Consider the following 13,079-nt stretch of genomic DNA (forward strand, 5'->3'; position numbering starts at 1 on the left):
CCCAGCTGATTCTTTTATTGCTCTTCACTGCAGTCATTACAGAGACTGTTTCAAAGACACCATGCAGTGGGGGAGCCATCTCTAACACCAATAACATACACCCACTGACACAATCTGTACAAATAGCTAGAAAGCTTTATGCCCCTGGGTCCCATGGAGCTGAAGTCACAGCATGCTTAAGTCAGGAGTGCTTGTCTCAGGAGCTGCTTCTTGGCCGGTGTGAGCCTTTCAGGGAAGCGGATATCAAAATACATGACGAGATCCCCTTTGCGTGTGGGGTCACTAGGCAGAGGCATCCCTTCCCCAGGCACGATTTTGAAGTACTTGGGGCTGGAAGAGCAAAGGCCAGCATTATGCAGGAGGGTGCAGGGAGTAACCTTCCTAAGGCTGCAGTGAGAACACACCCGGCAGTGCCACCTGGAGTGCTCGGGAGGGATAATCTCATTAAGGAGCAAATTGTCTCTATGTGCAGCTCCCTCCGAGGGCAGGAGCTGGCTCTAACGAGCTTGCTGGGAGGGATGCACGGAGCTTGGAAAAACACAGGTAACAATTTCTGTAAGGTGCTGTTCTCTGAAAAATGATGCTAAAAATGGGCTTTGGGGCTCTCTCTTCCCTTTGTCTCAGTGACTCCTGATTGGATTTCCTCAGCTGGTTTTTCTAACGGCTGCCCTGAGATCTGAAAGGCCAGCTGGGTTCATTCTGGCTCAGGCATTGCAGTTGGTCAGAGAGAGTCTGCCCTGAGTGACTCAGTGCAAGGGGTTTGTGCGGGTGCAGCGAGCTGCCTCCAGTGTTGGGGTCAGTGGGGGCAGAATTCGGCTCTGCAATCGGAACTGAGCTAACAGTCCTGTTCATGAGCCGGGTCTCCCTCCTGGAGCTGTGTGGGCGCCGCAGGCCTGGCAGGATTAAAAAACAGTAAGCCCCTGGGGGTGTCTGTGATGTAACTAGATCTTACTCTGCAGACACAGGAGAAGCAGAGCTGGGTAGTATGCAGAGGCCATTTTTACAGTCAGGCCAAGACTTTCAAAAGCAACTAGTGATTTGGGGTGCCCAATCTAAGACCTAAAGGGGCCTGATTCCCAGAGAGCACTGAGCCCCCACCCTCGGATGGTCTCGAGGTGCTTCCCTTTGAGCATCCCAAATCACTGTTGAAAAACTCGCCTTCCCTTGTGAGAGCAGACCCACGCTTTACTAAAAGCGCCACAAATCAGCCTTTCCAAATACTAGGCGAGCAGGGTAGTTTGCCTTGCTGATTGCATACGGGGCTATTTCTGCTCCGGCACTTACTGGACTATGTCATTGATGGGAATATTAAGCAGTCTGTCATCTAGGGTTCTCACATCCACTGTACAGCCAATCAAAGCCTGCAAAAGACAGAGCGAGGCACTGAGCGAAGATGTTCGTTGATTCTGTTATTCCAAATAACAGGCACAGGCTGAAGCAAATTGCGATCCATGGGAGCCTGGGTAAGGCTACTACAAAGGGGCCTTTACACCCTGAGCGTTCCTCCAGGCACAAGAGGATCATCCCAGTGTAGAGGGATCTTCTGAGTTCTGACTGCGCAGAGCCAGCGTACGGGCTTCTCTGCCACATGCACCCACATGTCCAACTGCCAACTAGGGGGTGTGCCCAGAGAAAAGTGGGGTGTGGCTGAGGCACTGCTGTAACCCCGGGTGGCCTCCAGCTATTCTACATTACGCTGGGGGGGATCAGATCGAGCCACAACCCACCTAAAACTGAAGGGCTTAACACCACCTTTGCACACCCCCTCCCTCGAGTTGCACTGTGACGCCTCTGGGCCAGATCAGAGGATCTGGTGTGAAGAGTGGCAAAGTACCCGTGAGAGCTCATTCGTGTGAGCAATGGAGAGAGAAGCTGAAGGAATTTCGCAATCACTCACCTTTGCTGAGGAAGGAGCTGAGAGTAGTGAGGCCATTGTCCTTAAAAGGCCTGGTGAGCAAAGAGAAATGCAATGCACGAAGGGACAAGCTTGTCCCAAAGGGTGCAGGGGCCAGAGCAAGCGTGGAACCCTTAAGAACAGAGCATTGTGACTTAACAATAATCCCTAGCTCTTCCACAGTGCTTTTCATCTGTAGCTCTCAAAGCGCTCGACAAAGGGAAGTGTCATTCTCCCCATTTTACAGACGGAAAACTGAGGCAGAGAGACGTGAAGTGACTTGCTCAAGATCACCCAACAAACCAGTGGCCGGGCTGGGAACAGAACCCAAAGCTCCTGAGTCCTGGTCCAGTGTTCTAGCCACTAGGCAACATTGCCACCCGTGTCATGAACGAACACCACATTCAAGACTACCTAGCAGTGGATATTTTAAATAAGGAACTTTTTGGAAAAATTATAGTTAATGTCGGAGCTAACTCTAGCACCTGACACCCTGAGTGGAATTCTAGCTGCAAGGACCTGTTTCCTTATACAAACTGGATACTGGTTGGCAGTGCAGTAGAATTACAGTTGCTCCTTGTGTTGTTGTTCTGGCTTGTTGCAGACTGACCAATCCATAGGCCATTGTAACTGGAGTTTTAAGAGCGCTGGGTAACATTATGACCAACACCACCACCAGTAATCATACTTTCAGCTGAGTTCAGGGTCACCCAAGACCATGCTTCAGGGCATGAACGGACAATGGAAAGGGTCAGGAAGGAATTCTCCCTCCACCTACCACGTATGACATTGCAAAACTGGTGAGGTGCCCTGTTTCGGGTTGGTGTGGGCAGTGCCAATTCAGAAGCAAAAGGCATTAGCCATAAATAGATAATCAATTTGATGGTTAGCTCTTAGGACAGAGGTGTGCAAACTTTTTGGCCCGAGGGCCACATCAGGGTTGCAAACCTGTAGGGAAGGCTGTGCCTCTCCAAACAGCCTGGCCCCCACCCCCTATCCGTGCCCTCCCAGTTCCCGCCCCCTGACTGCCCCCCTCTGAACCTCCGACCCATCCAACCCCCCCGCTCCTTGTCCCCTGACCGCCCCCTCCTGGGACCCCACCCCCCTATCCAACCCCCGACTCCCTGTCCCTTGACTGCCCCGACCCCTATCCACACCCCCACCCCCTGACAGCTCCCTTCCCGGGACTCCCACGCCTATCCAACCCCCCCTGCTCCCCATCCCCTGATCGCCCCCTACAGAATCTCCGCTCCATCCAACTGCCCCCTGCTACCTGTCCCCTGACTGCCCCCAAGACCCTGCCCCTTATACAACCCCCCACCCCTTACCATGCCGCTCAGAGCAGCAGGAGCTTGCAGCCTCGCCGACCGGCTGGAACCAGCCACACCGCCGCGCTGCCCGGAAGGAGCAGCGGGCCAGAGCGCTGGGGGCGCAGCGAGTTGAGGCTGCGGGGGAAGGAGGACAACAGGGGAGGGGCCGGGGGCTAGCCTCCCCAGCTGGGAGCTCAAGGGCCGGGCAGGATGGTCCCGTGGGCCGGATATGGTTTGCCCACCTGTCTTAGGACAAGGACCAAGTCTTTGTTCTGAAAAGAGCCGAGCACACTGTGAGGCACTAAATAAATAAAAAATACTGGAGATGTTGAATTCTTGGGGCCTGGTTTTTATACAGTTGAGACGTGTGATTGCACATCTAACTGGCATGCACGGTTACCATGACGGGGTGTGTGCGTTCACACAGACACACACCAGGTAACTGTGTGCACAGAGGGATAAGTATTTGCATTGCATTTGCATTGCATTGCATGCATTTGCAGGCATGATGGTCATATCTACAGATGCAAAATTCCATACCTCAAACGCATGAAAATCAGGCCCACAGCTCTTCTGTTTTCAGCAGAATGAAGTCAGCCAATTCAAGAGCGGCTAATCCATAAATACTGAGGATTAAGATGATAAATAATAGGCAGCCTCCCAGCAGTCTGACTGGCTGGCCCAGACTCTGTTTGGTTCAATTATAAACTGGCAATTCCTTTCATCCCCAATGCAGTTTGTTGTCATGCTGCAAAACCTCGCTGCCTTATGGGAAGGTAAGAAAGGAGAAGACACCGTCCAACTCCACTGAAGTCAACGTGCATCTCTTCCTTTTCCTGCATGCAAGTTGGATCAGGCCCCAAGTGCACTAATCATAGAATATCAGGGTTGGTGGGGACCTCAGGAGGTCATCTAGTCCAAACCCTTGCTCAAAGCAGGACCAATCCCCAACTAAATCATCCCAGCCAGGGCTTTGCCAAGCTGGGCCTTAAAAACCTCTAAGGATGGAGATTCCACCACCTCCCTAGGGAGCCCATCTCAGTGCTTCACCACCCTCCTAGTGAAATAATCAACATCCTTACCTTCCCTAGGGGGATGGTGGCTACATAGAGCAGGTCATCATCCTCCCTTTTAAACCTTGGGTGGAGTTTCTCTCGTACAATGAAGATAATATCAGCTGGGATAATGTTTGGGCCCTAAAGTACAAGAAATAAACCAGGGAATAAGTCAGTATCTAGCAAAGACAGGCACTGTTTACAGGGAAAGATAATCAGGTCTTTGCCTTTTTCTTTTTTTTTTTTTTTGCTTCTTTCTGATGTCTCCAGAAGGCCTGGGAAGTGTGTTTTTTAACAAAATATTTTTTCCCTGATTGCCTTTACACTGGATGCTCAGGTTCTTAGCACGCTGTATTTCCTGGAAGATAGAAGTAGTAAGGTCATGACATCACAACTCCCAAGGAAGTGAAACCTCAGCAACTGAGAATGGGAAAGGATTTTAATCAGATTGTTTAAAATGCTTTTTCTTTGTTTATATTCATGCCTTCTAAACTCAAACATCAGACACACATTTGGGACAAAAGCCGTCTTTGTTAAAGCCCCGGGTTCTTGGCTGGCTGGTTCTTGCTCACATGCTCAGGGTCTGATTGGCATATGTGGGATCGGGAAATAATTTTCCCCCAGGTCAGATTGGCAATGACCTTGGGGGGTTTTCACCTTTCCCTGCAATGTGGTAGGTGGGTCACTTGCTGGGATTATTTCATTTAATCAATTCCCTGCCATTGCAGGAGCCTTGGGCACTGGTGCACCTCGGTCCCTCCTATTCTTTGCCTGTGGCACATCATAGTTTAGTCCAGTGGGCTGGAATACTTTGGTCTCATTTCAGTTGTTGGGTTAGCGTGTGGGTATTGGGGGATATTGGTGGCCTGTGCGATACAGGAGGTCAGACTAGATGATCTGGTGGTCCCTGCTTGCCTTAAGCTCTATGACTAATACTCCCCCCTCCATTAAAGGCTAAGAAAGTCCCCACTGAGCCCTTCAGCGAATCCTCTTGCTAGACCAGATTTGACATTCCTGGGGTTCTTGCGGTAAAAACAAATAGAAAAAAAAACTAGGGCTGTCAAGCGATTAAAAAAATTACTTGTGATTAATCACACTGTTAAACAATAACAGAATACCCTTTATTTAAATATTTTCTGATGTTTTCTACATTTTCAAATATGTTGATTTCAGTTACAACACAGAATACAAAGTCTACAGTGCTCACTTTATATTTATTTGTATTACAAATATTTGCACTGTAAAAAAACAGAAGAAATAGTATTTTTCAGTTCACAGTAGTGCAATCTCTTTATCATTAAAGTTGAACTTACAAATGTAGAATTATGTACAAAAAAATAACTGCATTCAAAAATAAAACAATGTAAAACTTTAGAGCCTACAAGTCCACTCAGTCCTACTTCAGCCAATCGCTCCGACAAACAAGTTTGTTTACATTTGTGCCCTCTTCTTGTTGACAATGTCACCTGAACATGAGAACAGGTGTTCTCATGGCACTATTATAGCTGGGGTCGCAAGGTATTTACATGACAGATACACTAAAGATTCATATGTCCCTTCAAGCTTCAACCACCATTCTAGTGGACATGTGTCCATGCTCATGACAGGTTCTGCTTGATAATGATCCAAAGTGGAGCGGTCCAACGCATGTTGATTTTCATCGTCTGAGTCAGATGCCACCAGCAGAAAGTTAATTTTCTTTTTTGGTGGTTCGGGTTCTGTAGTTTTCGCATCTGAGCGTTGTTCTTTTAAGACTTCTGAAACCATGCTCCACACCTCATCTCTCTCAGATTTTTGAAGGCACTTCAGATTCTTAAACCTTGGGTCGAGTGCTGTAGCTATTTTTAGAAATCTTACATTGGTACCTTCTTTGCGTTTTGTCAAATCTGTGGTGAAAGGGTTCTTAAAACGAACATGTGCTGGGTCATCATCCGAGACTGCTACGACATGAAATATACGGCAGAATGCAGGTAAAACAGAGCAGGAGACATTCAATTCTCTCCACCAAGGAGTCACAAATTTAATTAACTCATTATCTTTTTAAACGAGCGTCATCACAAGGAAGCATGTCCTCTGGATTGGTGGCCGAAGCATGAAGGGGTACACAAATGTTTAACATATCTGGCACGTAAATACCTTGCAACGCCAGCTACAAAAGTGCCCTACAAACGCCTGTTCTCACTTTCAGGTGACATAAACAAGAAGCAGGCAGCATTATCTCCGGTAAAGGTAAACAAACTTGTTTGTCTTAGCTGAACAAGGAGTAGGACTGAGTGGACTTGTAGACTCTAAAGTTTTGCTTTTGTTTTGTTTTTGAGTGCAGTTATGTAACACAGAAAATCTATATTTGTAAATTGCACTTTCACGATAAAGAGATTGCACTACAGTATTTGTATGAGGTGAATTGAAAAATAATTTCTTTTGTTTACATATATTTGCACTGTAAAAATGATAATCAAAAATAATACAAAGTGAGCAGTGTACATTTTGTATTCTGTGTTGTAATTGAAATCAAAATATTTGAAAATGTATAAAAACATCCAAAATATTTAATAAATTTCAATTGGTGTATTATTGTTTAATAGTGCGATTAATCGCAATTCATATTTTTGAGTTAATCGTGTGAGTTAACTGCAATTAACTGACAGCCCTAAAAAAACCCTCCCAAACCTCCATTGTGAATCCCAAAGAAGCAAAGTGAGACAAGAACCCTTTTGTTTTCCCTTGTTGCAGGACTCTTTAAAATATTTCTAAATATCATAAAGTAAGACGACCGCTTCAGCTATAGGAGAACTGGGCACTTCCCCAGTACTAGTTACATGAGAGATCACAAAAAGCAAAAAGCCAATTACTCAAGCCGCCAAAAGAACATTCTTGCACAGGCAACTTTAACTGTGGAATTGCCAAGCTACTGAGTGCTTAACATAAGAACGGCCATCCTGGGTCAGACCAACGGTCCATCTGGCCCAGTATCCTGTCTTCCCACAGTGGCCAATGCCAGGTGCCCCAGAGGGAATGAACAGAACAGGTAATCACCAAGTAATCCATCCCCTGTTATCCACGCCCAGCTTCTGGCAATCAGAGGCTTAGGGATACCCAGAGCATGCGGTTGCATCCCTGATCATCTTGGCTAATAGCTTGATTTTGCAACCTTAAGAATGTTCTTTTAACGGAGCTTTTTGGGTGTAACTTTGGTACTGAGCACTGCTGCGTGCGCTCCCTCGGGGATAAAATTCACCCCTGTGCTGAGGGCCAGCACAAGCCACATGCTCGAGCTAAGTCCCACTTAAGCCCTCAAATAGGGTGTAAAGCAACGCCTCGGCCTGGTACTTGTCCTGTGAACAGGAGTGAATTTCACCTGACAATATTAACATTCTGCATATCTGGGGCCTGATTCTCAGTTACAGCTCTCTGATCCTGAGGGCTGATCTGCGCCAGCCCCAACCCCAGTGGGAGTGACAGCAGCCAAGAGACTGCTCTAATCTGTCCCACTGGCATGGCTCCCCTATCTCCTGTGCTGGGAGCAGGGGATGCAGAGGCCACCTCCGTCAGCTGTTTGCCAGCGGTTTTAGTTCTGTGATTCTCCACTGCCAGTGGAATGCCTGGCTGGCTACGTACGATTGGATTCTGGGCCCTCGATACTGCCTGAGCAGAGCCCCGAGCTGGATCGCAGCGGAGAATCAGGCCCCTCATCTTCAAAGCACTCTACAAACATTAACTAGTTAATCCTCACAGTGCCCTGCAGAGGAAGTGGAGGGTTATCAGATGGGGAAACTGAGGCAGGGAAGTTATGTGATTTGCTCAATGCCATTGCAGGAGTCCCTGTCAGAGCTAAGACTTGTGCTCCTAACTCCCTTAGGCAATGTAGAAAATCTCCCCCTTAGCCTCTCTGTGCCTCATCTTAAAATATGCATCATTACTCAGGCACGTTTTGTGTGGCTTGTTGATTAGTGTCTGTCAAGCACTTTGAGATCTTCAGATGGAAGGCGCAACAGAAACACAAGATCCCATTACAGCAAACAATGAATGAGCCATTCAGTACTGGTGAAATCTTGCCGGGCAACAGTCACTACAAGCCCAGCCTGGAGCAACTGTTCTGTCCCATGTGTGTGGTTTAAAGCACTGCCCAGCAACACTCCCATGGAGACATGGGATGGGGTGACAGGTCAGGTAAACCAAAGCCAATTGCAGGAGAAACTTACCTGGTCTCCTTCTTTTTGAAAGGTAATCCTGGTGCCCTGCTTCCACCCGGGCTGCACGTCGATTGTTAAGATCTTATCTCTGATGGTGGACGTGTGACCGTCTTCATTCATCACCTGGGGTTTGAAACGGATGAGTGGGGCAGTCGGGTTTGGTCTGTATCTAGGAGAGACACCTGGACCTTTGATTGGCTAGGATGCCAGTGATACTGCACCAGCCTTGTGGGCAACTGCCTTTAGGAAACTAAATCAGTTCTGACTTGAATTGCAGAGCTTCTGTGCCCAGGCAGCTCTGCAAACCATGGTTATTACAGGAGTGCCTAGGGACCAACCAAGATTGGGCCCCAAGACAAACAAAGGGTGGGGGGAAAGGGGCAAAACACACAGAGGGAACAATGGGATGGAAAAATCAGGCCACCTGGAGACAAATGCGGCTCCCAGTTACCCCTGTTCTACCTCACTGGAGTCTGCCAGGGAGATTAATATTTGCATTTAATTTCCGTCTGACTTTAGTGGGATAGCCATGGGGTCACTGGCCCTATATATTTGGCTTAATGTTTGAGGATTGTATTTTGTTCATTTCAAGACAGTCTGATTGCCAGCACAACCCACCAACCCCCTAGAGCCCTGTTGATGGCAGAGGCCACATAGCTAAGATCAAGGCAGGCAAAGAGACCCGAACCTGTTACGTTAACACTACAGAAGGCCAAGCTTTTCCTGCACCCTGCTCAATGCTGTGTAAGACAGTGTCAACTTTCAGCAGGGCCTCCTGTGCTCTGGCAGCGGGGTTGGGTCCCATGGCACCAGAGAGAGCACGGAAACTTTGGCTGTCGGGGTCCTGCCCGAACTTGTTGCTCTGTACAGCACACGTGAGCTGCTGCTGTGGCTGGCTATGAAAGAGAGGCCACCGCAGGAGCAAGAATGGATCCCTGGCTGCTCTCTGCACAGCCACAGGAGCACAGTTGCCATGGAGATGGAGTGGGGTTGGGGCCATGCACTTTCACCCCACCCTACTCTTCTCAACTGCCCTGCCCCACTGCCTGGAGCAGGTTACTCCCCACCTGTCCATTCCCCTATCGGCTGGGACTCGGGAGATGCTATCACAGAATATAGTGATCAGTCACATCCACTAATTTCAGTGAAACTTCCAGTGCCCTCCTAGTGAAACATACAACCCAGCCCAATGGGAAAGAACAGCTCTTCCATGACAGGCTCCCTTCGGGCAGCTGTCCCGCTCCAAACGCCACCGATTCGGGCTCACGTCTCACCACTCCTAATTCAGTCCCCTTCTTTCCTTACCCTGCGAGAAATCTTAATTTTCTTGGTGCATCCGTAGAACAGGTCCTCCAGTGACAGGTAGAGATCTCGCTCAATTGGCGGGTCCTGCTTCGCCACCCCTTTTCCCCGCAGCCCCCCGAATGCCATGTTCACCTCAGATCCATCTGGGGCAAAGAACTCTGTGCATATCAAAAAACAGAATCCCAGCTGTGCATATAAAATGATGGGGTCTAAATTAGCTGTTACCGCTCAAGAGAGAGCTCTAGGGGTCATCAGGCATAGCTCTTTGACAACGTCCACTCAATGTGCAGCAGCAGTCAAAAGAACGAACAGAACATTCGGATCAATTAGGAAAGGGATAGATAATAAAACAGTATATATCGTAATGACACTATATAAATCCATGGTGCGTCCGCATCTTGACTTCTGCATGCAGTTCTGGTCGCCCCATCTCAAAAAAGATATATTCGAAAAGGAAAAGGGACAGAGAAGGGCAACAAAAATTATTAGGGGTATGGAACAGCTTTTATACAAGGACAGATTAAACAGGCTGGGACTGGTCAGCTTGGAAAAGAGATGATTAAAGGGGAATATGATAGAGGTCTATAAAATCATGACTGGTGTAGAGAAAGTGAATAAGAAAGTGTTATTTACCCCTTCTCATAGCACCAGAACCATGGGTCACCCAATGAAATTAATAGGCAGCAGGTTTAAAACAAACTAAAGGAAGTATTTCTTCACACAACGCACAGTCAACCTATAGAACTCTTTGCCAGAGGATGTTGTGAAGGCCAAGACTATAACTGGGTTCAAAAAAGAATTAGAGAAGTTCTTGGAGGATAAGTCCATCAGTGTCTATTAGCCAAGATGGTCACAGATGCAACCCCATGCTCTGGGTATCCCTAAGCCTCTGACTGCCCGAGGCTGGGACTGCATGACAGGGAATGGTGTCTTGATGATTGCCCTGTTCTATTCATTCCCTTGGAAGCTCTGGCATTGGCCACTGTCGGACGACAGGATACTGGGCTAAATGGACCACTGGTCTGACTCAGTATTGCCATTCTTATGTTCAATGACCCAGAAAAAGGTTAGATGCAATCACACCATCAGCTGAGAGTGGCATGAACTAGTGGCCTGAGCACAGGTCTGGGAGCCAGGCATTCCTAGTTCTAGTCCCAGCTCTGACACTGACTCCCCTCTCTGCCCTTGGCAAGTCACTCAGGTCAGAAGTGTGTCAGTTTTTCAATGCCCAGCTTGAGACATGCTGGGCTGAACATGGGCACTCACAAACCTTCCCCCTGCCCAGTTCTTGCTGATTTCAACTGCTGTTGTGGGTGCTCGGTGCCTCTGAAAATCAGGATCAAGATGGCTCACATCAGCCACCCAGCAAGTGAGACATTCCAAGACACTGACAGCTTTTGGCAATTTCCAAAAAGGCCTCCTTGTGCCTCAGTTTCCCCATTTGTAAAATGGGAGTGATCTCACCACTCTACCAGCTGGGATAACTTTGTGAATGTTTGCAAAATGTTCTGACCATGAAAAGCATGAATTATTATTTATTTATTACATGTTTATTACCATGCTAAAGGAATTCCTGCTTTCCTCCAGGAATCCCTGAAGTTCTTGTCACTATCTTTGTTTGAAGGAGTTTTTTACTCCCCCTTTTTTAAACCAACATAAACGTAAAAAGTTTCCATTCTACCTCCCAAACTCTAAAATCAATAATTGGACTTTGCTCTCCTCTGGTGCCTTCCATCCAAGGACCGAAGACATTTATGAAGTAAGCCTCCCAACCCTGCTATGAGGTGGCACACTAATAATTATTAACCCCATTTTACAGACAGAGAAACTGAGCCATAAAGAAGTTAAGTAACTTGTCCAAGGCTGCCAAGTGAGTCAGTGGCAGACTAGGGAATAGAGCCTAGGTCACCTGACTGCCAGACATGTGCCGTGCCCCTAAGACCACCCTTCTTGTTTCCAACATGGTAGTTTGTTGCAAGTTCTTTGGGACCTGATCCTGTGATCTCCCCAAACAGAATGTAAATTCACTCCTGCAGACTTACAATATTAAGCCTTTAATTAGTTTGAAAACTTCACCGAGCGCCCAGATTGGGAAGAAACCTTTCAATCAGATTTTGTGAGTGTCCTGAGCTCCACTCAGAGCACAATGTGCTCCCAGATATCCAGGGACATGGGTCCAGAGTAACCTGGTGCTAGGAATGTCTCAGTGCTGATGGTCCCAGTCTCTGGAGAAATAAACGAGGCAGGTTGTATCACTCTTCACCACCACCTAGTGGCTGACTGCAGCATGGCATTAAAATCTCAGTGAAGGCTGCCTGCTCTTTGGGTCTCCAGGTTCTGGTGCAGTTGCCATTATTTGAGCCAGGGGATTTTCAAGAGGAGAAAGTGACGGGCTCAGGGGAAGACACTACAAGCCCAGCCTGGAGCGACTGTTCTGTCCCATGTGTGTGGTTTAAAGCACTGCCCAGCAATGCTCCCATGGAGACATGGGGTGGGGTGACAGGTCAGGTAAACCAAAGCCAATTGCAGGAGAAACAACCCTCAAACTGGGGTTCCGAGGGCTAATGGTGGCAAAGGCACAAAGGCAGGGTCTGGTTTTCAGGTGACTGTACAAAACTTTAACCTACTTCCTGCCAACCACAGGGCTGGTTCTGTTGAAGAGACTATGCTTGGGGCAATCACCATAAAAACAAAACAAGAAGCATCACAGGAAGGAATTATACCTACCAGCAAAGGGATTATCGCCTCCAAAGAACTCCTTGAAGACTTTATCAGCATTGCCGTGAAACACATAGCCAACAGACCAGGGATTTTCACTCCCAAATTCCAGGGGGATCCCACCTTTGAGACCCTCTTCTCCAAATTTATCATAGATGCCCCTCTTCACAGCTAAGGGAGAAAGAGGCATCAGTAGATGTGCATATGCTTTGATCATTTGTGTGTCAGATGAAAGTATATAGTTCTAAACCCAAGTCTTTGCTTGATCCTGGGATGTGTCACCCAAAGCTGTCATTAAGCATTCTCCTTGCCATAAGAAAATCTGAAGTAGCAGAAAGGATGCTACTGCATCAGTCTGGTAGCAACTATCTATAGGAGTCTCATACTTAGAAGCAATCTCAAAGGCTCACCCTTCCAGCTGGGGAGGGTGATACACTGAGTGATCCAGGGGAAGGTGGCTGATCCCCTCCTGTCCCTACCCAGCCAGTCATCCAATACACAGAATGGAAACCACAGAGAAGACTGTTACAAATCATTTTCCTAATAAGCTCATTAAGGTTTCCCACGACTCAGTTTCCACACAAGGATTCCTTTATTAGTCCCA

The 13,079-nt window shown here is 47.7% G+C and overlaps 1 protein-coding gene across 4 annotated transcripts in view; it reads right to left on the reverse strand.

Moving 5' to 3' along the window:
• The window catches only part of DNAJB13 (DnaJ heat shock protein family (Hsp40) member B13), a 16,323-nt gene continuing 3,244 nt past the window's right edge, over positions 1-13,079 (reverse strand). For 3 of the 4 annotated variants that reach the window (XM_084647823.1, XM_084647822.1, XM_084647821.1), the window contains 6 exons: positions 12,485-12,646; positions 9,758-9,915; positions 8,462-8,575; positions 4,287-4,400; positions 1,285-1,361; positions 1-330 (listed from right to left, as the gene is read on the reverse strand). In XM_084647823.1, coding sequence (XP_084503949.1) covers positions 177-330; positions 1,285-1,361; positions 4,287-4,400; positions 8,462-8,575; positions 9,758-9,915; positions 12,485-12,646 — 779 coding nt within the window. In that variant the 3' untranslated portion in view covers positions 1-176. Of the gene's footprint in view, positions 331-1,284; positions 1,362-3,190; positions 3,831-4,286; positions 4,401-8,461; positions 8,576-9,757; positions 9,916-12,484; positions 12,647-13,079 lie in introns of those variants that run through there. The other variant, XM_084647824.1, reaches the window with a different exon arrangement.

The sequence above is a fragment of the Lepidochelys olivacea genome (assembly GCF_965140295.1).
Source record: "Lepidochelys olivacea isolate rLepOli2 genome assembly, chromosome: 1".
In the NCBI taxonomy this organism is placed as follows: Eukaryota; Metazoa; Chordata; order Testudines; family Cheloniidae; genus Lepidochelys; species Lepidochelys olivacea.